The sequence below is a fragment of the Folsomia candida genome, unplaced genomic scaffold (assembly GCF_002217175.1).
Source record: "Folsomia candida strain VU population unplaced genomic scaffold, ASM221717v1 Fcan01_Sc006, whole genome shotgun sequence".
Taxonomy (NCBI): domain Eukaryota; kingdom Metazoa; phylum Arthropoda; class Collembola; order Entomobryomorpha; family Isotomidae; genus Folsomia; species Folsomia candida.
This window is the reverse complement of record NW_019091198.1, coordinates 10,321,514-10,342,969: the sequence shown is the minus strand read 5'-3', so window position 1 is coordinate 10,342,969 and position 21,456 is coordinate 10,321,514. Positions and strand designations below refer to the sequence as shown.

Sequence of the window (21,456 nt, the reverse complement as noted above, 5' to 3'; positions counted from 1 at the left end):
TTTTAGCTCCGTTCTCAAAACACTACTTCCAAATTTACGAATCAAAACTGGTTGTTTTTTTTAAATAACAGATTGGATACAGAACAGACGTCAGCAAATTAAGTACATGCTTTTCGACAACAACAAACAAAGTGCTACACGTGTGCATATGTACATACGCAACTCTTCGAGTTAAGTTTCTCTATGATATCTACATTCGAAGATAAATGAATGGATCAGTTTTAGTCATGATAATTATGACGTGCTTAACACACGTATTCCTTCTCCTTGCACTCGCAAAATGATACATCCCACGCAAATATTTTTAACACTCCTAAAGACCCGCAAAAACACGACCGGATGGACGTAAAGGTCAATTGGCAGATACATACAAGATGATAAAACTGTGCACCGTGTTGCATAAGAGAAGAGGCCTGGCGAGAAGTGATATACTGGATGCATAATTACACACGTTATGATAGATGATAAGTTCTCAAGTAATGAAACAATCGTACTACTCGTGGTCAAGGACAGAAATTCATACCATGTGCTCTCAAGTGATGCTCAACGTTTGAGCCTCAAACAGTATTTTACATTTAATGCAATGCAACTCAGACTCAAACTCTTTACTTGTCATTCATGTACGTGATAAATAAACCATAATAATACTGACACATTACCAGTTTTCCTAAGCTATAGCCCCTCTCCAGCTAAAAATCGCATTGCGTGTGACCAAATAAGTGATGCAAGCCAAGCCAACATCATGAATGTCTGCCATAGATTTAGTTGGATGTCTGCATATATACAATATGCATGCATGCTTGCTTGCTTACTCTTGGGCATTATTTGTCCAGTCAATTGAATGGTGGCTGGATTGGATTCATGAATTGTCCTTGAATGTAGTAGTTCTTCTGTGTTCACAATAAATGATTCCTCGTGCCATTATTTTGCGAAAGGAATGAACCTTTAGCAGCATATAAAAATCAACTATTCTGAGTCCCGTGATTGAGAAGTCATCATCTCCTGCAAAATTTTTTTGTAAAAACCAGCCACGTCTTTTTCCTAGAGCTTCTGCGACGGTGTATTGTAAATTAGACTATGCAATACAAAGGATAAAAAGCATCATGAAAACACAATGTATAGGATGCGAATAAAAAATATACTTGATGCATGATACAGCAAAAAAGATTGGTTAAATTGCTCGCTACATGTATGCATGATGAAACGGATGAAACAGGAGGTGGATTCAACAAGATGTGCATCACACCCTATTATTGGGATAAATATACATAACGTAGATAAATACATGGACCTAAACCCACGTGTTGGTGCAATGCAATACGTACGCATCTTCTCGAAATGGATAATCAACGTGTAAATTGAACTTTATCCTTACCCAATTGAGTTTTATGCGTACATGGGACATTGTATATCATATATGTCAATTTGTAATCATTGAGCAATACAGAGCTGAGAGTACTTATTTCGAATAAGCACTTATGTAAGTATTTATTGAGTCATGTCATGAATGAAACGGAACAAATTTAGCATACATAATATTTTTTTTATTATAGTTGCACTACTTGTGCACTTAGATGTGATCTTAATTACATATGGGGTCATTTTTATTAGTCATTCCTACTTTTCCTATACGGATGGAGGTAACAAAGGTCAATTGGCAGAACTGCGTAATGTGCTTCATAAGAGACCCGATGCGAAGTATTAAATATTGTACCATACAGTACGAATTTCGTCCCGTTTCATGGACTGCTTTCTACACAAATTAGTAGTCGGACTGCAGTTTTCTATCTAGATATCTGCATAAATATATTCCCGTTCAACTGGTTCAAATATTTTCAATTCATAATAGAGAAACTACATATTATTATTATTTATCGTCTAATCAGTAATGATTGGATTAAACGAGCTGGACCTTCGCATCCTTCTCCTTCTGGAAAGAACAGTCCCCTGGTTTTGCTGTCTTCGACTACTGTTCCCACCCCCCTGAGGCTGATACTTTGTCTTGAGCTGGATAAAAAAGGCAGCCACGGCCTTCGGGGTGGGGAGGCAGGGGCCACAAGCTTCCAAAAGTAGTGGATCTCCTATGACGGCGGCTTGGAAATCGGGAAATGTTATTTGTCCATTTCTGTCCGTGTCAAGTTTACGCATTGCAATTTCGACGATTTCCTTCACACTCTCCTCGACATCCTCCTCAATGCCGGAGGTTCGAATTAGACAGTTTTTAAGACAATGGTACAACTCTTCCCGAGCCAGTGACCGGTCTCCGTTGATGTCATAGCAAAAATAGGCAAAGTTGATGTGCTCGTCCAAACTCCCGAGGAGGAAGATGGACAAGCCCAACATCCATTCCGTCTCATCCACCTGCATGACATGAAGTATAATTAAATATTATTTATTTAAAGTTACAAGATTTCATAGAGTGGTATCACCACCACCACCAATTTTACCAAGGCGTCGTTGTTGGTGTCGAAAGCACGGAAAATGCGGTCAAGCATGACATCATCCGTGATATCGAAGGTGGTATGAATTATCTCTCGGAAGCGGAGTCGATCCATTTTTCCTTCAAGAGTAGAATCCTTATAAAGGGCTTGCAAGGACCGAACCTTTCCATACGAATCCAGGAATCAGATCGTATTCATTTGAATTTTAGTTGTTTATGCAAATTGAACAAGACTGAACAAACCTCGTCAGCAGTGAAATGAGTCCTCTTCGACATCCCTTCAGGGGTCATGACCGCTTTATACTTGGACGGAGATCGGGAACGGTCCTCCGCTTCCTCCATGTTTCCGAAAGACAAATTTATCAGAAAATGAGACCCCGAAAATAAACTAATCAATGATACATCGTCAAACAAAATTAACGCCCTGGTTTGTTTTCTCGAATCCAATGCCAGAAATAGTTTGATCAATAATTCACGAGAAATATTATCGACCTGTTGGACATTACTGATTGCATGGAAAATAAAAGCCACAATAATAGCCTAAAGAATCATCGACCTGAAATATGCATTAGCGGCAGTGTCACTCAACCAATTGTCGAGAGGAAAAACGTTAACCAAATAAAATATAAATCTCGCACAATTGTAATCAATTAACGAGGCCATTTTCATTTGGAATTTAGGGAATAACAATCCCTAATTCGCGAATTCTTGTAGCTCAGTCTCATAATAATTCCATCCCCAGGAGCCGAGTCAATATAGAATTCATTTATTTCGTCTCAAACCACTTTTTGCAAAATAATTTGCAAAGATTGCCAGTGTTTTTCCATGGAACTAATTTTATTTGAGGCGTAGAATTTTTGATTTTTTGTGAAAGAGCCATCTGGTTTTGTGTGATTGTGATGTTATTGGCTCGTTCAGGTGGGTCATTCATATCCACCAGATTAGTTTGTTGACTTTTGGCAGCCTATTTTATTTTCTGCCACTGCTGATGCTGGTGGTAGGTCGTCCTTAAGGGAGATCTGCTTCTTTTATAGAGCAGCTGACCTGACCTGACCTTCTCACCTTCTCGTGTCAATTCTAATAATGCCAAATCTGCTCATAATAATTACTTAAGAGTGTCGGTGCGAACGCAGTGTTATTTTCCAAATTCACGTAGCGCAATTTTTATGGTGGAGGTTTAACTTATCTAGAAGAGATTATCGTGTTGTCAATTATTTACTGTTTTCGGAACATTATTCTTCAGACAGGTTTGTAATTTAGTTTTACAACAATAATTGATTGATTACCGGAATTATTTTACTTTTTTTTACACTGTATGAAGAATTGTCCGTATGGGTTTGTTTTGGTAAAATGGAGTGTCTTTTTGCAATTTATTAGGAATCTCACTCCTACTTCAGTGGTGCACTATCCTGAAAAATCTCGAACCTATGAAATGCAAAGCACGCCAAGGACTTGATAAGTAGAAAGATATCGAACACCATTCCAGAAGAACATGAAAAGTAGAAGATGTCGTTCTTTAAGAAAAGAAAAAATCAGAATAATAACAACAATCAGCCCGGTCCAGTGGAAAATGGTACTTTAATAAATTGTTATACTGACTACAATAAAAATTATACATTAACAACATTTATAAAAAAATAAGCAACTATATTAATGTAATGGGTTTGTTTCAAGGGACGGTGGTGCAGCCTCAAAAGGTGGTAGTGCCCCAAGATCCGCCTCTTTTTAACTTCTTGCCACCTCCGGACGTGGTCGCAGATGCCTTGGCGAAAACAAATCGTCGTAGCACCTCGTCTGTGTCGGAAATTTTGATGTGGGCTCGTGACTACTTTTGTGCCTTTGTAAAGAGTGATGGCTTTGAAGACCTGTTTAACGCCTGGGAGGAAAGTATGCATTTCGTGGAGGATCTTAAGACTGCAGCAGAAAGTAATACGGAAGAAAATTTTAAAGGACGTTTACAGTTATTGAAATCTCACGTCGAAATTTGTTCCCCCAACTTGGATACGACAAAATTCGACGAGCTTGGAGAAGTTAAAGACTGCCTGGAATGGGTCACAGAAGTTTATAATAAATTGGAGGGGGAGTTACAAGATACGTAAGAAGATAATACCAAAAAAGCTAACTAACTAGGTATTAGCTATTTATAAATAAGCAAGACTTTAAATGGGCTTAATTATTTGTACAGGTGCTTACCAAGATACATTGAGAGCAAGTTTCACGTCAAGTGCCAAATGGACTTGTTTACAAATGGGAGCAGCATATCGCTCTACGATGTGCTCCTTAATCAAAGTGCATTATTCTATTTTATGGAGGTATTAATTAGTTTACTTGTCTGCTAATTGCATGCTTAGGTATATTATGTGTGTCTTCTAACGAGCAAACCTTTATGTGTTTAGTACGCTGAACAAGAAGGGAAGAGAGAAGTTCTAGAGTTTTGGTTGGGTGCCACTAATTTTGCGGAACAATTTAGCAACAGCAATAGTTTTCCAGGAACGAATAGTACAATAATCGACGTGAAAACCGCTGTTAGTGATGCAATGGTTTTATACGAAAAGTAAGCTTATTTATAGTTGTATGTATTTGTTGCTATATTTCTATATAATGATGAAGCTAACCAATCATTGATGTGCCTTGACTTAGATACATATCCTTACAAGCTCCACACCCATTGGGAATACGGGATGAAATCAGATCTGAGATTGAAGCAAAAATATGCTCACAGGATGAAGTTTGTCATTGTTTCAATAACGCAATAGTTGAAGCATTTGCCTTTTTACACGTCACTTGCCTAGAAGGATTTCTAAAGTCATCCTTATTCCTCTCATTTCTTTCTGACCTTATCGGCTCAATGAACTCTTCCAAGCCTCAGCAACCTCAAGGTACAACTACAATCAGACACTTACTACATACTTATCAGCTTATGGCCACTGATAATGCATGTTTAATAACTTTGAATTAATAATCTGCTATGTTTCTGCTGCATTTAGATTCCAGTAGTGTAGGTAGCAGCGGATCCGTAAAGTCTTATCCAATTAGTACCAGCTCCTCATTAACTAGCCCAACGCCAATACGAGATAGAGAACGGGGGTAAGTGTTCTTTTTTTATGAAGTAAATTGTAAAGTAATGAAATTAACAACTTTTAGAAAGCTGACGATGGGTCGTGTAACTGCCTATGGAAAATTCGAAGCAGATGTTGGTTGTGAAATGTTTAAGAAAGGTGAGCGTTTCGCAACTAACTATATATATTCAAAATAACATTATTGATGATATTATTCTTCCCTGCTCCATAGAATCTGGTATCGCCAAAACTATGAAAAAGTTGGTCAATTTTGACGACAAAGAAAAGGTAGAGCACTAAATGTTAAATGGATAGTTTAATTGTTATTCGTACTAAACTGAATGAATGAATTTTACAGGCCAAAGAGGATCTAGCCTGGCAGGTCGCCGCCATGATCGTGAATGAAGTGACCAGCGTAACAATGGGGCCGCCAGCAGGGGAATCAAATTAACTGATTTCTAATGTTGCTAAAATCAGTTAAAATATTAACTTCAGTGACCTGATTCTACAATCTCAAAGTGAACAAAGTTTATTATTAGATAAGTCACGAAATTAAATTTTTCGTATTCAAAACCAGTGATGCAACTCTCCAAAAATGTATTTCATAAAACGACGCAGATCGGATGGTAATTGATCCGAATAACGAAAGTTTTTTAAGTAATAAACTTTTATATTTAAACACGGCCTTGTACATTATATTCTGTTGATAGTTGATTGTCAAGTATCCAACACATTAAACTAATCATCCAATTGTCACTTTTGCGATAGAACTTCACTTTTACCTAGGGGCTTATTTTCATATCTCTTCTTGATAAGTTTCTCTAATTTTTTTATCCTACTGGATTCCACCCCAGTATCAGCGATATCCACAGTGCTAGTTCCGCCAATCCCGTCGTTGCTACCATACATCATCTTCCCTTTAAAACAGTCTATAAACGGTCCTTGTTCTTGTCGCTTGTATCCCTTCATGTCCAAAATCTTTGAAAATTCGGTGAGGTCACAGTCAGGAATTAGCTTGGTTGTCTGGTCCACAAACGAAGAAATGTGTTCAACGGGAGCCATTGTGAGCTTCAGCACCATTTCAGTTCGTCCCATTTCTCTCACAATCAACTTGCTGTATCTATAAATCAAAATTACAAAAGTATTTTAGTTTTGATATTTTCATTAAAAAACAATTTTTGACTTCGACTCACTTATCTGGTGGCTTTCTTTTGACAGTGAGCGTAATTGAGGGCAGATCCAGTAAAGCTGTTTTCAAACTCTGAGTGTCCAACAGTAACTGCTGAGCTCCGAGTTTGCTGATACCCTTACATTTCAACAGCGTCGAAATATACTTGCTCATAAAAACCCTGAATGAAACAAAACAATTGCACAATCAATATTTTGTGTCTTCAGTTAGCTATTCGGGCATTAACATTTTTTAAAAATATGATCGTACTTTGCAAATTGTTGACAAAATATGACGAAATATTTTCGTGAATTTGTCAAAAAATCTCGAAGCGTAGGTACCGTCAAGCGCCACTGAGTTACGATTTCTGATACGTATTGACTCTGATCACCAACCGTGTCCACAGATTGCCACGCAGTCTATAACAAGAAAGTGGAAAATTTGTATTTTAATTAATATTTAATGTAAAGTCTGCATATGCAACGCTGTTTATTTACCACATTTCCTTATCTCTTACCTTTGTTATAGAAGCGAGTAGTGGCTCACAAGTTGAGTCCAAATCTTGAACCAGGAGTGACACACAAGTGTCAATAATTTCTAGAAAACTCGACTTTTCACTCTCCATGCTTAATTTGGGAGCTAAATTCCCCAGTTTTTCTTTCAACTTCTCTTCTAATTGTTGCATAGTCTCCACGCAGTATTCAGCAGTCGTAAGAATGCTAGGAATGAAATAATGTAAAATTACATAAATCTCAGTTGATTGATTGATTAATGCTCACATGTCTCTACTACTCACCATGCAAGACGATAGAGCTCATTGCGAGTAAATCGGACACTTTCTCCTTCCTTAAGCAAAGACTGAAAATTGGAGATTAAACCGGAAGTGTTTAAATCACGAAGTTCTCGGGTGATATTGGTTACAGATGCCAACGACGTTGAGTTTGTAACGATTCTACAAAGACAATTACATATTTATAATATTTTTTCGAATTAAGGAGTAGAATTAGTTGTTTTACTTTGGTAAGTTGGCTTGCAATATCTTGGAACAGTAGTCTCTCAGACGTTTGATAAAAACAAACCCCAAATTTAGCAGAGGTTCTCCGCAACTGAGCTGAGTGCATTGGACCAAGCATTTTTTGTAAAACACGAATCTGTAAAATATGTCATTGTTTGTTAAATACTGAAATTGAAATTAATTTAAACCAAATCAACCGATAAAATCTCACAAGTCAGCGCAGTTAGCTAATACAACTCCATTGGCATCAGGTCCAGACGGAATAGGGAATCCACTTGATTTCAGCTCAGAAACGAATTTATCAATTAATTCAACCAAGTTTCTAAAAACACAATTATACACAATTAATAATTGCAAAAAACACTAAGCGTATTAAATCTATGTATAAAATATAATCAACGTACTTGTCTTGACTGTCCACATAGATGTATAAGAATGGGTCGAAGCACTGGGTAATAATTCTATTAAACTTATTGGGAATTGCTGGACGAGGTTCCTGTTTAGGGGACGTCACTGCCACGACGCTAGGTTGTAGAAATGGATTCAACGCATCCTCGTCTGCCGTCGTCGGGGAAAGGAATGGATTGGTCGAATCTTCATCACTACCCTCAAACATGTACCCCCGGAATCGTAAAAATAGAAGGTTCTCAAATGAGCATGTCTTTTGAATAGCACTGAGAAGTAATTTGACGTTAATTTCATTTCGTCGTTTCCCCATAACTTTGGTCAAATCCTGTCGTGTTTGGTGACAAAATTGCGTCGCGATACGCTGAGACACATCCCAATAAGTTGGAAATATAGACGCGTACCGTTCTTCAAACTGAATTAAATGTTTCTTCAGCCAAGTGTATCGCTTGTCAATCTGGAATTAAACATGATCAAATTTATATTTATAAACTATATCAACATTTAAAATTTGCACTTTTAATTAGTTGATACCTTATCTAACCAGGCCAAATCATCATTTTCGTCAAAGAGGACGCCATACTCGGTCAATTGCAGGGAAACGAACCAAGTCAATAAATCATGTTTTACATGTGGTTCCAGAACATCTAGCACCAAACAAGCCTCCTTCATCTGTTTGACATACAGGCTTCCTGTCGATGTAGAGAACGACTCTCGGAACTCCAAACTGATTTGTTCACCCAATTCTTTTTTGATATCTTTAACCTAATAAAATATATTATACAATATTACTTCATATCATTTAAACCATCAAAAAAGTTTACAATTAAACGCAAAAAGCAATTCCCCACCTTTTGGGCCAACTGTGAAATTTGAGGAATGTTGTGATAATCATTGAAATGTTCAACCACATTTGCAACTCCTTGCAGTAGGTTGGCCACGTCTCCATACTGTCTTGTTTTCACCAGTGTCCTAATTTTAACAAATTAACAAATTTCAATCTCATCTCTTTCCACATAAATTAATTATTATGTAACTATTAATGTTAAATTTAATTACTGCAACGTGTCCACTCCCGAAACAAGCATGTTGAGATGATTAAGCGTCGTGATGGCGGAAGTGAGATTCTTTTTTGCCGTGTCCAACTGTCGAATGTCGCGTGTCATGTCCCTCACTGCCGCCTCGCTTTGTTCTGCTCGACCCTTCATGTCAAGCACCTTGGTCACGAGAGACTCGATGGAGGCTTGAGCTCGGGCAAGCGCAGTGACCCCATTTTGACCTCCGCGTCCCGTCTGTTGTCTCACAAAACCACGAATCTCCTGATCTACACCAACAATCTGCTCCTCAACGGAATGGATAACCTCGTGCAACGTGGAGAGGGATTGTTCCGTGGGAAAAAGCGCATTGATGTGTTGAACTACGTCGAAAGAGGATTGATCTAAAGGGTCATCGCTGGGAAGCACCTTCAAGTATTAAACAAAATATAATTATAATTTATTAGTATGTTGATATAAATGATAACTTATCACGACCCGTAATTTACGAGTAATTTTGTTGGAAGCAATAATAAATAACTAACCTGTTCAATGGCTTTGAGCACTTCCGGGGGAAGTTCGCTTATCTCGGCGTAACCGTCCTCCTCCGCCAACATTTTATGCACTTGGGAGCACCCACGATAAGTAAGAAATTTATGTGTGAAACTTTTAAAAATATTAGTTAACTAATCAACTGGCTACGATTTTTCTACAGATTGATTACTAATACTATATCGATCTGTAAAGTAGCGATCTGATAGTAAATACCATTTACTTCCCTCACTCGACTGCTCTATGGCTTCGCACTTGAAGCAATAGGAATTTTTTTCGACATGAAATACTGCTTGGTCCGACCTCATATGGCCAGCGATCAATGGTAATTGATGTCAAAGTTTCCCTATTTGGTTTTAAATATATAAAAACATTTGCTACAAATGAAAACTGAACATTATGTATGTCATAAAACTGTCATTGATATATTTAGTCAGTATTTCATGTTCCAAAATTTTACTCCAGGCGACGACGACATTATAATATAAAGCCAATTTGGAGAATAATCAGAATTTTAATCAAATTAGGAATATTACATTAAATAACGAATTTGAATTCGTGGAGATAATGTACTAACATCGTATTTCCTTGAAAAAAAATAAAGTCTTAAGATAACATAAATCTTCCAGGGACAAGAATATATGTGCGAAAATATAATACACAGTTCGAGTCATCTTTTTATTAATGATTCATGAAATCATGATTAATTTAGACACATTAATTTTGAAATTTGAAACAAATCAGCAAGAAAATACAACTCAATTTATCATCTCATGCAGCATCACTGAAGATGCAAATGCGTGGTCAAGATTCCAGTGAGTTCGGGCTCCTCCTGGCGTCTCAGTTCCAATTACGCGTAAAATGGGGGCGACGCAGGTGGACGAGCGTTCATTTCTGGAAACCTAAGCGCTTCTTGTACCATTTCAGGTCATTTTCATCCACATTTTGCTGGACAATGTGTAAAAATAAAAGCTGTACAATTACGGAGGCTGAGGATTCCATGGCCGGTTTTGGGGCAACGTGTTCTATTCTTGGTGAGTGTTCCATCTGCTGTCAGCCTACTAACCAACATGTCTCCCGGAGTTCGGAAGACGTAGCCAGGAGTTAAACCATGCTCAAGCAAAGCGAGCAGGATATTTGACTATAGTAGTGTGGGTCTCCTCCAAGGGAAAGGAAGAACTCACAAACCGTGTTTTACACAATTTTAAATAAAATCTACAAAATTTACCCCCTTTGTGGGAATCAATTTCAGGTTGCACTTTGTTCTAAGGAATGTCTGGAGTAAGGTGGGTTTTTATAGGGGAGTGATCCCCCACGCGTCCCCCCGGGGTTTGAAATCTCTTCTCGTCCGAATTTTTTTTCTTATACTTTTTTACTTTTAAACTGACGAGACTTTACCCTGGTTTTCAGGGACTTTGGACCTCGTCAAAGGAATAATTATGGCGGAGGTGGCGGTGGCGGTCAAAGAACGATGGGAATGGACAATAGACAAGGTCCTTTCGTTGCCTATGTAGGAAATCTCCCCCTCAAGGTGGTCCAAGGGGATATTGACAAACTCTTCTCTGGCCTCAAAGTACGACTCGTAACTAAGTTATTTACCATTTCTTCGGGGGTGGAGTAGTTGAGGAAAGGACGCGGAATGGTCCGGAAGCCGCGTCGGCCGGTTGGGTGTGGGTTATTATAATGCCGACCGGCATCCTGTGGATAATCCAGCATGCCGGCTTTGAAAAACATTACACCCAACCCTTGTGCAAATATGAGTGTGCCGGCAAGTCGGAATATAATCAAATTAGCGAGTTTTGCATTACTTTTATAGTGCACTACTTTTATGTGTTATAGTGGTCAACCAGGAAGTGACTATTTAAAAAAAAATTTTGTTTTAAAAAAATTTCAAAAATTTACGATTTTTTATATTGTGTATTTTACACTAAACTACCTGATTATAAAAGCAATTTGTACTTACACGAAGAAGTTGTTGATTATACTTTCTTCATCAAGTGCGTGGTGACACGTTGCGTACACTGCAGCAATATTGAAAAATACGCCCAATAAATGATTTTACATATTAAAATTTTGATAAAATTTATTCAATTAACAAAACATTCGAAATATTTTGTAATTACAGACTCGGTCCATCCGACTCGTATATGACAGGGAGACTGAGAGATTTAAAGGATTCTGTTACGTGGAATTCGAAGACAGCGAAACATTAGAAAAGGCTTTACAGTATGACGGCTCCATCATTGATGGACAACTTATTAAAGTGAGGATACCCGAATATTTGTATTTTTAGTTAATTATTTATCAGTATTTTTGAAATTACTCGCCGGGTTATGATATTTATTCTGAACATGTGAAATTGCGTAGGTGGACATTGCAGAGGGAAGAAAGAATGACCGTGCTGGTGGTCAAAATCAGGATAGGTTTAGGGGTCGAGGAGGTGGCGGCGGCGGAATGTCTCGAGGGGGACCTCCATCCTACAATAACCAAGGTGGGGGTGGAGGAGGGGGAGGGTATAATAGAGGGGGAGGAGGTTATCCTAACCAAGCGCCCATGCATGAAGACCAATATGGGGGTTACAATAACTACAGAGGAAACAGGGGAGGAGGAGGAGGTGGTGGAATTGGTGGTGGAGGGTATGGTCCAAGAGGAAGTGGTGGTGGGGGTGGAAGAACAGGAAATAATTATGGTCACCCTCCTCATGATAGAATATCCAGGCCGTACAATGATGAACCCAGAGGAGGAGGAGGAGGCGGTGGTGGTGGTGGAGGACAAGGTTACCCTGCTCCACGTCCCCGACGAGATTCTGAGAGATCGAGGACATCGGTTAGCGAGGATTTTAAGGAACCCACCCCTGGTAAGTTATCATTTTCGATTGCCGTGTCCACTTTACTTTTCCGTTTATATAGGTCCTCAATCAATCACACAGTTATTACGTTTCCAACTTTTTTTCTTATTCCTGGAAACCGGAAACAATTATCTCTCTTGGAAGACGAGCACTTTTGGTATCATTTGAATAGTTAAACACAGAAAGCAGATACAATTTAACCCATTTTAGTGGGCACACACTTTATCTGAGAGGAAGGGAGGAGTTATCGAGGAGGGGTAGTAATTCAGTGCTCTTAACCACGCGTGGACCTTAGCACCTTCACTCTTGCTCTGGTAGCACCCATGTTATGAATTTTGTTGGATTTTGCTCTATTTCAGAGGAGCTAGCTGCACGCCCCAAACTAAAACTTCTTCCGAGATCAGTCCCTGACCCCATCAACGCTGTCGCGGCGGGGAGCCAGAGTTCATCCATTTTTGGTGGAGCGAGGCCCCGAGAGGAGAACTTGCAGAAGAAGGGTGACCCCCCCGTCCCCGTCTCTTCACCAGCCACCGCTGCCGCCACCACCTAAAACAGAAAGACTCTCCCACCACCCTGAGGATGCTGCATGTGAGGACGAAAAGTAGTTCATCCTCCTCGGGGGGCTTGACTTTATTTCCTGTATGAATTATAATTACATTATGCTACGCCCCATCCCCCCCATCCTTTTCTATTTCTAGAAGAATACGTTCATATACCTCAGAAAGAGAGGTGGAGAGGTATTTCCTCTTTCTGCTGTATTGTAGACAAATTAATTAAATCACAAGAAGAAGACGAAGATTGTGTAATCTATACGTTAGCATATGTGTATGTAAGTAAGGACTAATGTACATAGTTAAATTTTTGACTCTAGTAATGACTTTGATGATGAAGCAGTTCTTATATGATATGCATGCTGCAAACAATACATACTAAATACTACTCTTAGGCAAGCCTCCAAACAGATATTTACAATTAACTACAAAGTTTATTATCTACATATTAAATAGAAGATATTCTCTTCGACTATTGCCAGTTAAATTAGCTAACTATTACACACAGTCGTAGTATTAGTATGAATAATAACTCCCGTTGTGTTACACTGTTTACTATTTAAAAAAATCACGCGTACTATATAGAGACCATATATGCAATTACACTACTAAATACTACTCCTACTCTACAAAATGATTCATGGTTATTTAAACTAGCGTCAACACACTGACTCAAGTTTTACAATAATGCAATCGCGACATGAGGGAATTGTTCGTACAAAACAAAAAAACACACACACAGTTTTTTTATGTCTTGGACATTTACAAAACAAAAAAAGATGAATTTCAAAATCCAATATCTGCTGCTGAGTGTTTGAAAAAGGTTTAATAGAGTATGTAAAAGAAAAAGCAAGAACTCATCAGCATCACCACCACCACCGCTCCAACCTCTAAAAAAAGTGGGGGTCAATTATTTACATACTGTGAAATGTAGTGGTGATGATGACGCTGCTGTTGATGACCACGCAAGAAGATCGACGTGTGTGTCGTTCGTGTGTATGGTTGATGAATATGCGCTGCTGAATCATCAATTACGGCATTAAATTTTCCCAACATTGTGATAATGTTACCTTTATTAATTTTTGCTACTACTGCTACTACTATGAGTTCTTGTGTAAATCTGCCTTTTGAGTTGTTTTTTGGGATCATAGGCAGCTAAAAAACCTTGATCTACATCTAAACTATTTGCATCATTGCTTATACATGAGAGAGGAAAAAGGAGTTTTATTCTTTCACGGCCAGAGACCCCTTATTTCGCCACCGATTAACCAATTCATCATCATCATTGCTACTGTATAATTCGGAAATGAAAATACTAACCAGTGTCTATCGTTTACTACTCGTCTTTTTAGTTTGTGGAATAATTCGAATGAAGTGCATGTACGAATAAATGTTATTGGAAATGATGGAAATGGCTCTCTTTTTTCTTGGTATACATACAAAACATGTGTATGCTTATTTACTTGGGTGAAAGTGGTAAACATTTATGACAGAAATAAAGAAGCCAGAATCCTCGCCGTCATCACATTTAGCATGCATGCTGACCATGCACAAATTCAGACGTCAAATACATTTCTCCTGAATTTAGGCACACGTGCCAACAGAGAATCTCTGGTCTGGTCTCTCTTTCATCGAAAAACAGCATTTCAAGTGAAATCATCACAGTGCTATGATTTCACTGCTGCGGAATTCATCATCATCATCGTACATCTTCTTTTCTAGATACGCTTTCCCTTTACGTATAATAAAAAGGTCTCCACTTGCCTGCCTACATAAAGAGTATGGTAATGCATACAAATGTAAGGAATTTTCTGATCATATTACAGTCGACAGTGATTCGGAATGTGGGGAAAGTCGAAATCTCGCTCACTCACTCGCTCAGAGTGAGTCTCAGCGAGTGGAGAAAGTCAGGTAAGCTAAGAGAGCACTATGTATTTACGTATGTACATATACCCCGAGTGAAAGTCACCACCATCACCACCACCACAAGGGCCGAAGGAATGGTGGTGTGGTGTGTGGAAAAATGTGGACTTGCAACTAACGGCATTTCCATACACAGAATGAACATGCTTCAAGTACCCGGACGGACGGATTCTGAGCTCTTCTCTTCTTCGTTGGCGAAAGTGTGATGCGATCGATCCTTGCACATCTCAGACTGCTATTTAAACCCATTTTCACACATATATGTATACAAAGTTATTATATACAGGGCGAAGGAAGGGGCGAATAAATAAATCCACCACCTGTGACTGACTTTCTCCCTTGAAAAGTCTAGTTGGGAAAGTTCCAGTCATGATTTATTCCACGACTTCTTCTTGAACTGGTGGAGGTGGTGGTGATGGTGGGTTGACAAGAGATACATACGTACGACGACACGGTCTCGTTATTTACTTGTTACTTATTAGTCCACGTAGGAGGAGTGGGACTAAAAGGAGAAGAGGAGCGCATTGGTTGTCACTTGGGATCCTCCTCGTCAGTTGCATACATACTTAGCCTGGTGAAAGTTCTCCTCTGATTTCATTCCATCTCGAGATAAGGAACGGAAAAGGTGGAGGAAAGGTGATCTGATCGTCGTCACGTTTCGTGGTGTGTGTCCTACTTTGAAATTTTTACGGTATATATAATTATCTCTCCTCATTTTCTACCTGCTTGTCTACCTGCGTTATTTATTTTTCTATAAGCAGCACTGGTTTGATTGGAGGTGTAACTTAGCTTAATTTGCATATGAATCCGTACCATATAGATTTTTGTTCCCACGTAATCGAGTCAAATGTGTGTATTCATACGAGTTTGACACTATAGGTAGTGAAATTATGGCGATATTTTCATGGAAGTACATATGTAAATCGAGAGAAGTTCGACTTGCTCGTGTACAAATGTACGATTCCATTATGCAAAAGAGAAAGTTATTCTGAATACTTTTTTTTCACGTGGGGAAAGTCGAGACTTTTGTGGAAAAGACTAATTGCATTGTTATGTTGTGGCTTATCATGCAAGATTTTTAAAATGCAATTCCTTATCTTAGATACATAAATAATTACATGGTCACCTTATCAATTCCAGAGTTAGGAGGATAAATCAAGATTGTTCTGTCGGCTGGATTGAGTAATATAATTGAGGCGGACAAACTCCAGACTTGCAGAGGAAGAAGTTAGTTATGTGATGTGTGCTTATCGAGATAAATTCAGACAACCTCTCACTAACATTCGGCGGTGGATCACCGACTTGGTGTGTAATCTACAAATAGCAAATATGGTGACGCAAGTTGTAATAATTTATGCAAATCCACTTTTCTCAGGGCCATTCGCCAATCGTTTCAGGTCTCGGAGGTAACAGGTCGGACGGTTTTGTGCCGCCCGGAAGCCCTGCAAAGTGTCCAATCGCTTCTCCTGGTGGTGAAAATTCTACGTCCTCATTTATGGACAGCCCTTCGCCTTCGAGAATGCAGGAGCAGCAAGGGGACTTAGAATTAGGAAATATTAAGCAGTCCTTGGACTCGATCAAAATTTGCTCAGCAAATATTAGCAAGACACAGATGAAAGGTATGTATGCATTGACGCAATTGATAACTTATCCTTCCATTGTTCATGGTTTTATATGTATCAAGCGTCATATTATTTATGTAATCTTTTTTTGGCCAGAGTTTCGGGAAGCATTCGGCTTCTTTGATAAGGTACGTTTTTTTGTGTCGAATAATTTTTTTATTTAGTAGTTTGATAATAATAGTGATACTAATCAAAACATGAAATACAGGATGGTGATGGATTTATCACCTCTGAAGAGCTGGGAATTGTTATGAGATCGTTGGGTCAGTTTGCTTCGGAAGACGAACTAAAAGAAATGCTCAAAGAGGTTGGTTCTTTTCGTAGTCAAACAAAATGCAGACATAGTAAAATGAGGATTTGATAACTATGCTTTAGGTGGACATCAATGGTGATGGGCTATTCAGTTTGGACGAGTTTGTCGAAATTGTGTCCAATTACTCTGGCAATACTGGTGAAAAACCTGACGAAGAGCAAGAACTTCGGGATGCTTTCAGAGTAAGCAAAAATACTGTAGCTACAAAGTAATGGTCGAGATAATTGTTTGGTTGGAAATTCTATCGTGTTTTGTGGTATTGTCCAGATTTTCGATAAGCATTCACGAGGTTTCATTAGCGCATCCGACCTACGAGCAGTGTTACATTGTCTTGGAGAGGACCTAAGCGAGGACGAAATCGAAGACATGATAAAGGAAGTTGATGTAGATGGGGATGGCAGAATTGATTTCAACGGTATTTACATATAGAAAATGCCACCAAATTTTGTGTAATGATGCATACGTGAATATTTTACACATTTTGTGTCCAGAATTTGTCCGAGCGTTGGGAGAACCGGATCCTGACGAATCCGAACCTGAAGACAATGACGTCCGGGGATCTACTGAAACTGCGGGCGATCAGTTACAAATTTAGATGATACAAATAATAACACGTACATACATAGATAATAGAAAAAAGAGACCAGTTTGTTCCTTGAAACTTGTTCTTGTGCACACCTGCTACTGCAAAATGACATTTGCTGACTTTTCGCTTTGCATGCTTTTTGCATTGAGTGAGTGCTTTAAGGTAGCATATACAACATGCTAAACTGACCATGTAACAGAGCCCCAGACCCCTTTAAAAACTGGACCTTAATGTTATGGTGAAACTTGTTCATTGTTATAAACTAATGTTGGTGAGTGATCTTTAAATGCTTCTGCTATCGTGTACTGTTGAATATTCTAAAAAGAAAAGTCTTCGCTTTTCCTGTAATAATATATACGTATTAATGATTGAAAAAATGTTGAAATAATAAATATTCTCAACAACAATATCCATCTCTAATGTTCCAGTTTACTAGTCATGCAAAATTACAAAATTGTCGATAGAAGGATATATGGTAACAATTGACATGGTTTGTTGTTTGTGTAACATTGTCATCATCATCGTCATCAACGTAAACTGAAACTTTCTCGTCCCTGATGATTTTAGCTTTTGTCCCCTAACTAAAATTTATATATTTACGAAGTCGTCATCTTATCTGCAGGCAAGTGCCCACTGTCCCCAAGACTGCGGAGAATAACTCTTCCTGACGGAAGTATACTTAACATTGTTAAACTCGTGTGGTTCAGGCTTATCCTTAGCCAAGCTTCTGGTGGAAACTGCATTGCCCTGTAAAAAATTATGATATGAATAATAATTACACATAATAACCATTTCAAAATGTCAACTTTGTGATATACGCTTGCATAATTCAATCAATCGCTATTACACGTCTTAATTACTATGATGATGAGAGTTAATTCATATTTATGTACCTGCAAACAAAGTATCGAATAACATTAGCATGACACACGATGAGCTCGTACGAGTCCTCCTTTTGATCTGGATGTGCTCGATGAAAATATTTTCTAAAAGCTGCCTCGATCCTTGCCCCATCTTCAAAATACTGCTGCATATTAAACACAATGTAAATGCTAATATTTAATAATAATGTATTGCATCAAGAGATACAGATCGACACAACGTCTTTATATTTTGCTGTTTTTACGTGCAAGTCGGGATGCCAACTGGAAACTGGGGGCTCTGGAAGGCATGGTGCTCCTTCTCGTAACATGGGATCCTTTGCCAATATTTCGAGACCTTTTTGACCCAAATGCTTGAGCACAATTTCCGACGTCTGTATCGCTCTGCACATGTTCGACGTGAGCAAAGAGGTAAACGTAACGCCCGAGTTTTTCAGTCTATTTCCCGTCAATTCGGCTTGTTCGATACCCAACTGGCTCAGACTTCTCTCATCGTCACATGACCCCTTCAGATTATATTGCCCGTGTCGAATGAGGATAATGTGACGGATAACTTTGGACTTTTTCTTTTCCAATTGTTCCGCCACCTTGTTCTCTTCTTCTGCCGGGTCCACGTCACGTTTCGTCTTCTTCGGAGGTTTCACTAAACTGTATGGTTCCCTCCTATGAGATGCAATTATTCCAATTAAATAATTTAACAACTAGCCTATAATCTAGCTTATATACTTACTTGTCCCAATTAAAATCCCACTTCGGAAACCCGGCATCTGGAACGGCCGAGGGGTTTGTGGGGGACCAATTCGACGTGGAACACTGTGATACCACGACCGTCATCGAGGTCGCGGTCACTGCCCCAGCTGCATATCCAATCCAGCGGCCATACTTCCAAAATGTGCGATGCATCTTAAATGAAAATAACTAAATGTAAATAAAGTAATTTGTAATTTATCGATGGATACTTGGATATGATGGATAAATATTTACCTTCGCAGATGAATTCTAGATTTCAAATTAAAATTATGAAATTAATGTAGGAACTGCGTTGTAGAATATTTTTCCAAATTTCTTCTACTCTACTAAAAATGATTTCTTCTTTCTTGTTGAAAAGTCGTGTAGGCTGCTCTGGGTTGATCGTTTCTGCCGGCTTTTGCTCACCACCACTTTCGACGATTTTCTCATCATCATGTTGAGACTCTCCTGATGAAAGTCTCATCATCATCATCTAATAACTGATCCTGAGTCAAAGTGAGACTAGAATTTTGGTCGAGCATCAGCATAGCAATCATCAAAGTAATAAGGAGGATCTCGTTACGCAAGTAAATATGTAAGTAGATTTTATTATTTTAGAGCAAACTCAAAATTGATCCCTTCATCGTAAATAATTACTTTTGCGGAATGTAATAATACTTAATAATGAATGGTGAAGACTCGTCATAAATATTAATCTGGGTTTGGTTAAAGTATGTTCTTTACTTAATTTCCCAGAAATTAGTCTGTAGGTTTCAAAATTCCTCCTCCATTAACCAGATGATGATGATGATTTTAGTCTTCTCTTCTACATTCCAGCACTTTTTTTGCTACTTTCGGTCTAGTAGTTCTTACTTTGGAAACTTTCTCCCTCTTTCACTTGCTCATATATCATCCAATTAGTGCACGACGAGGAGGACGAGGATGAGAAGACATGATGCGGAATCAACGCACTAATCATTTTCTGGTCCCCTGGTCTTGTAATTAATTTTGCCTGGCAGACTGAAAAAGAAGACAAAAAGTTGTGTTTACTCTGCTCCTCTCCAATTTCATCCATTCTCTGGTGCAAAGTATAAACTTTTAGGTGTATAGTTTAGTTTAATTTGGCGTGGTTAATAATAAATTGGATCTACGATGGTAAGGAAGAGAAACTATTTAAACGAAGTATCTTTCCCAACTATTCATTATTATTCAAACGTGTATTCGTTTTTCTTTCACTTTGCCTACATTTCTCACTTACCACCACCAAGTTTCTCAATATGGATGAAATAAATAGGTCTTTTTTCTCGTCTGGATGACGTTAATGAAGAAAAAAATTTACTCCGAGATGCCGAAAAGGAGTGAAAGCCATGGAAAATAAATTGTCTGAATGTCTGTAACTTTGTCTACTTATGAGACAGACATATGGTGGTTGGTGATGATGACGATGAGACAATATTGTTCTAAATTCTTACACACAAAATTGTGAGCTGGTTTTGTATCCTCGTGCGAAAGGAAATAGTTGAATACATAAAGATGGTCGTCGCATAATATGTTTTGCTCGTGGCTCTGCTCTCGTCTTATTACTTTGTAGTGCACACACACGAGACAAATTGAAAATGATGATTGCGTGGAAGAATAGAGGAAGAGGTTTGTAATTTCAAGGCTGTCTTACAAGATTGCATGACAGGCTTTCTTAGGAAAGAACAAGAAAGAGAGAGAGACGACTTTCCCTTGACAACTTTGTTTTCGTCGTCGTCGTCGTCTCCGTATTAATTCGAGGAGTTAATTTAGTGTGGTAAACAAGTAATATGAGACGAGTTGTTGAGACAGGAAGACGAGTGATGTCCTAATCATAATATGAAGACACGCTTCATATGATCATCATAATCCGTAACTATTGACAGATTCCTTTCATTATCTGGATACTTGGATGTGCAGGCAGTCCGTGTGTCTTGTTGTTGCTGATGAATAAAAAGGTTTTAGAGATAAACAACCTGTAGAGTGGTGCTGATCTCCTCTTTATCATTCATCCAGCCATGCCTTCGCATTTTTCCTGTACATACATCGTCTTGCTTAATGTTGATGCTCCACTTTTCCATCCATACATAGTGGTCACAGATAGATGAAGAAGAATGTAGCGAAGGCACACACTAAATCTCCGTATTCAGGAATAAGTGGAAAAGTAGGGAGAAAGAGAGACAGCCAGCTTTTATGACAGGGTTTTGGTTGGTTGGGTTGTCATTACATGCCAAATACTATGTGCAATAGAGAGCATTGAAACGACACAGACATCTGCGAGGATGATCACATATCTCCCATCAGAGAATAAA

General features: G+C 38.6%; 6 protein-coding genes across 11 annotated transcripts; 3 read left to right on the top strand and 3 right to left on the bottom strand.

The window, feature by feature from the left end:
• Positions 1 to 1,513: 1,513 nt before the first annotated feature.
• LOC110851443 (EF-hand calcium-binding domain-containing protein 1) lies at positions 1,514 to 3,293 on the bottom strand. The gene is made up of 3 exons (XM_035852929.1): positions 2,684 to 3,293; positions 2,448 to 2,603; positions 1,514 to 2,361 (listed from the first exon to the last, which is right to left on the bottom strand). The coding sequence occupies exons 1-3, from the start codon at positions 2,780 to 2,782 to the stop codon at positions 1,879 to 1,881; spliced, it is 738 nt and encodes a 245-aa protein (XP_035708822.1). The 5' UTR covers positions 2,783 to 3,293; the 3' UTR covers positions 1,514 to 1,878.
• A 62-nt stretch (positions 3,294 to 3,355) lies between these two features.
• Positions 3,356 to 6,178, top strand: LOC110851169 (A-kinase anchor protein 10, mitochondrial). The gene is made up of 10 exons (XM_022098828.2): positions 3,356 to 3,687; positions 3,818 to 4,013; positions 4,115 to 4,535; positions 4,626 to 4,752; positions 4,837 to 4,994; positions 5,081 to 5,319; positions 5,428 to 5,527; positions 5,585 to 5,658; positions 5,732 to 5,787; positions 5,858 to 6,178. The coding sequence occupies exons 2-10, from the start codon at positions 3,947 to 3,949 to the stop codon at positions 5,948 to 5,950; spliced, it is 1,335 nt and encodes a 444-aa protein (XP_021954520.1). The 5' UTR covers positions 3,356 to 3,687; positions 3,818 to 3,946; the 3' UTR covers positions 5,951 to 6,178.
• Positions 6,149 to 9,877, bottom strand: LOC110851168 (vacuolar protein sorting-associated protein 53 homolog). Its single transcript, XM_022098827.2, has 12 exons — positions 9,667 to 9,877; positions 9,147 to 9,550; positions 8,939 to 9,059; positions 8,622 to 8,852; positions 8,087 to 8,544; positions 7,894 to 8,004; positions 7,684 to 7,818; positions 7,464 to 7,619; positions 7,185 to 7,386; positions 6,938 to 7,086; positions 6,693 to 6,848; positions 6,149 to 6,619 (listed from the first exon to the last, which is right to left on the bottom strand). The coding sequence occupies exons 1-12, from the start codon at positions 9,736 to 9,738 to the stop codon at positions 6,253 to 6,255; spliced, it is 2,562 nt and encodes an 853-aa protein (XP_021954519.1). The 5' UTR covers positions 9,739 to 9,877; the 3' UTR covers positions 6,149 to 6,252.
• Positions 9,878 to 10,786: 909 nt separating this feature from the next.
• LOC110850693 (eukaryotic translation initiation factor 4H) lies at positions 10,787 to 14,484 on the top strand. Of its 3 annotated transcripts, XM_022098205.2 has the most exons (6): positions 10,793 to 10,959; positions 11,084 to 11,246; positions 11,799 to 11,936; positions 12,041 to 12,309; positions 12,382 to 12,530; positions 12,881 to 14,484. In XM_022098205.2, exons 1-6 carry the CDS (start codon positions 10,946 to 10,948, stop codon positions 13,069 to 13,071), a joined length of 924 nt encoding a protein of 307 aa, XP_021953897.1. In that variant the 5' UTR covers positions 10,793 to 10,945; the 3' UTR covers positions 13,072 to 14,484. The 3 variants fall into 3 exon arrangements, with proteins under 3 accessions (XP_021953896.1, XP_021953894.1, XP_021953897.1); XM_022098204.2 differs by having other exon boundaries at positions 10,787 to 10,959; positions 11,105 to 11,246; positions 12,041 to 12,530; XM_022098202.2 differs by having other exon boundaries at positions 10,790 to 10,959; positions 12,041 to 12,530.
• A 607-nt stretch (positions 14,485 to 15,091) lies between these two features.
• LOC110850695 (calmodulin-A) lies at positions 15,092 to 17,925 on the top strand. Of its 2 annotated transcripts, none has more exons than XM_022098209.2 (8): positions 15,092 to 15,686; positions 16,136 to 16,300; positions 16,371 to 16,614; positions 16,714 to 16,745; positions 16,826 to 16,924; positions 16,993 to 17,112; positions 17,198 to 17,345; positions 17,422 to 17,925. In XM_022098209.2, exons 2-8 carry the CDS (start codon positions 16,235 to 16,237, stop codon positions 17,523 to 17,525), a joined length of 813 nt encoding a protein of 270 aa, XP_021953901.1. In that variant the 5' UTR covers positions 15,092 to 15,686; positions 16,136 to 16,234; the 3' UTR covers positions 17,526 to 17,925. The 2 variants fall into 2 exon arrangements, with proteins under 2 accessions (XP_021953901.1, XP_035708468.1); XM_035852575.1 differs by having other exon boundaries at positions 15,132 to 15,658.
• On the bottom strand, positions 17,926 to 19,539 carry LOC110850694 (serine/threonine-protein phosphatase PGAM5, mitochondrial). 3 transcript variants are annotated; one of them, XM_022098206.2, is made up of 5 exons: positions 19,382 to 19,539; positions 19,128 to 19,300; positions 18,643 to 19,060; positions 18,410 to 18,543; positions 17,926 to 18,263 (listed from the first exon to the last, which is right to left on the bottom strand). In XM_022098206.2, exons 2-5 carry the CDS (start codon positions 19,298 to 19,300, stop codon positions 18,113 to 18,115), a joined length of 876 nt encoding a protein of 291 aa, XP_021953898.1. In that variant the 5' UTR covers positions 19,382 to 19,539; the 3' UTR covers positions 17,926 to 18,112. The 3 variants fall into 3 exon arrangements, with proteins under 3 accessions (XP_021953898.1, XP_021953900.1, XP_021953899.1); XM_022098208.2 differs by having other exon boundaries at positions 18,410 to 18,540; XM_022098207.2 differs by having other exon boundaries at positions 19,128 to 19,315; positions 19,382 to 19,531.
• Between the last annotated feature and the right edge of the window lie 1,917 nt (positions 19,540 to 21,456).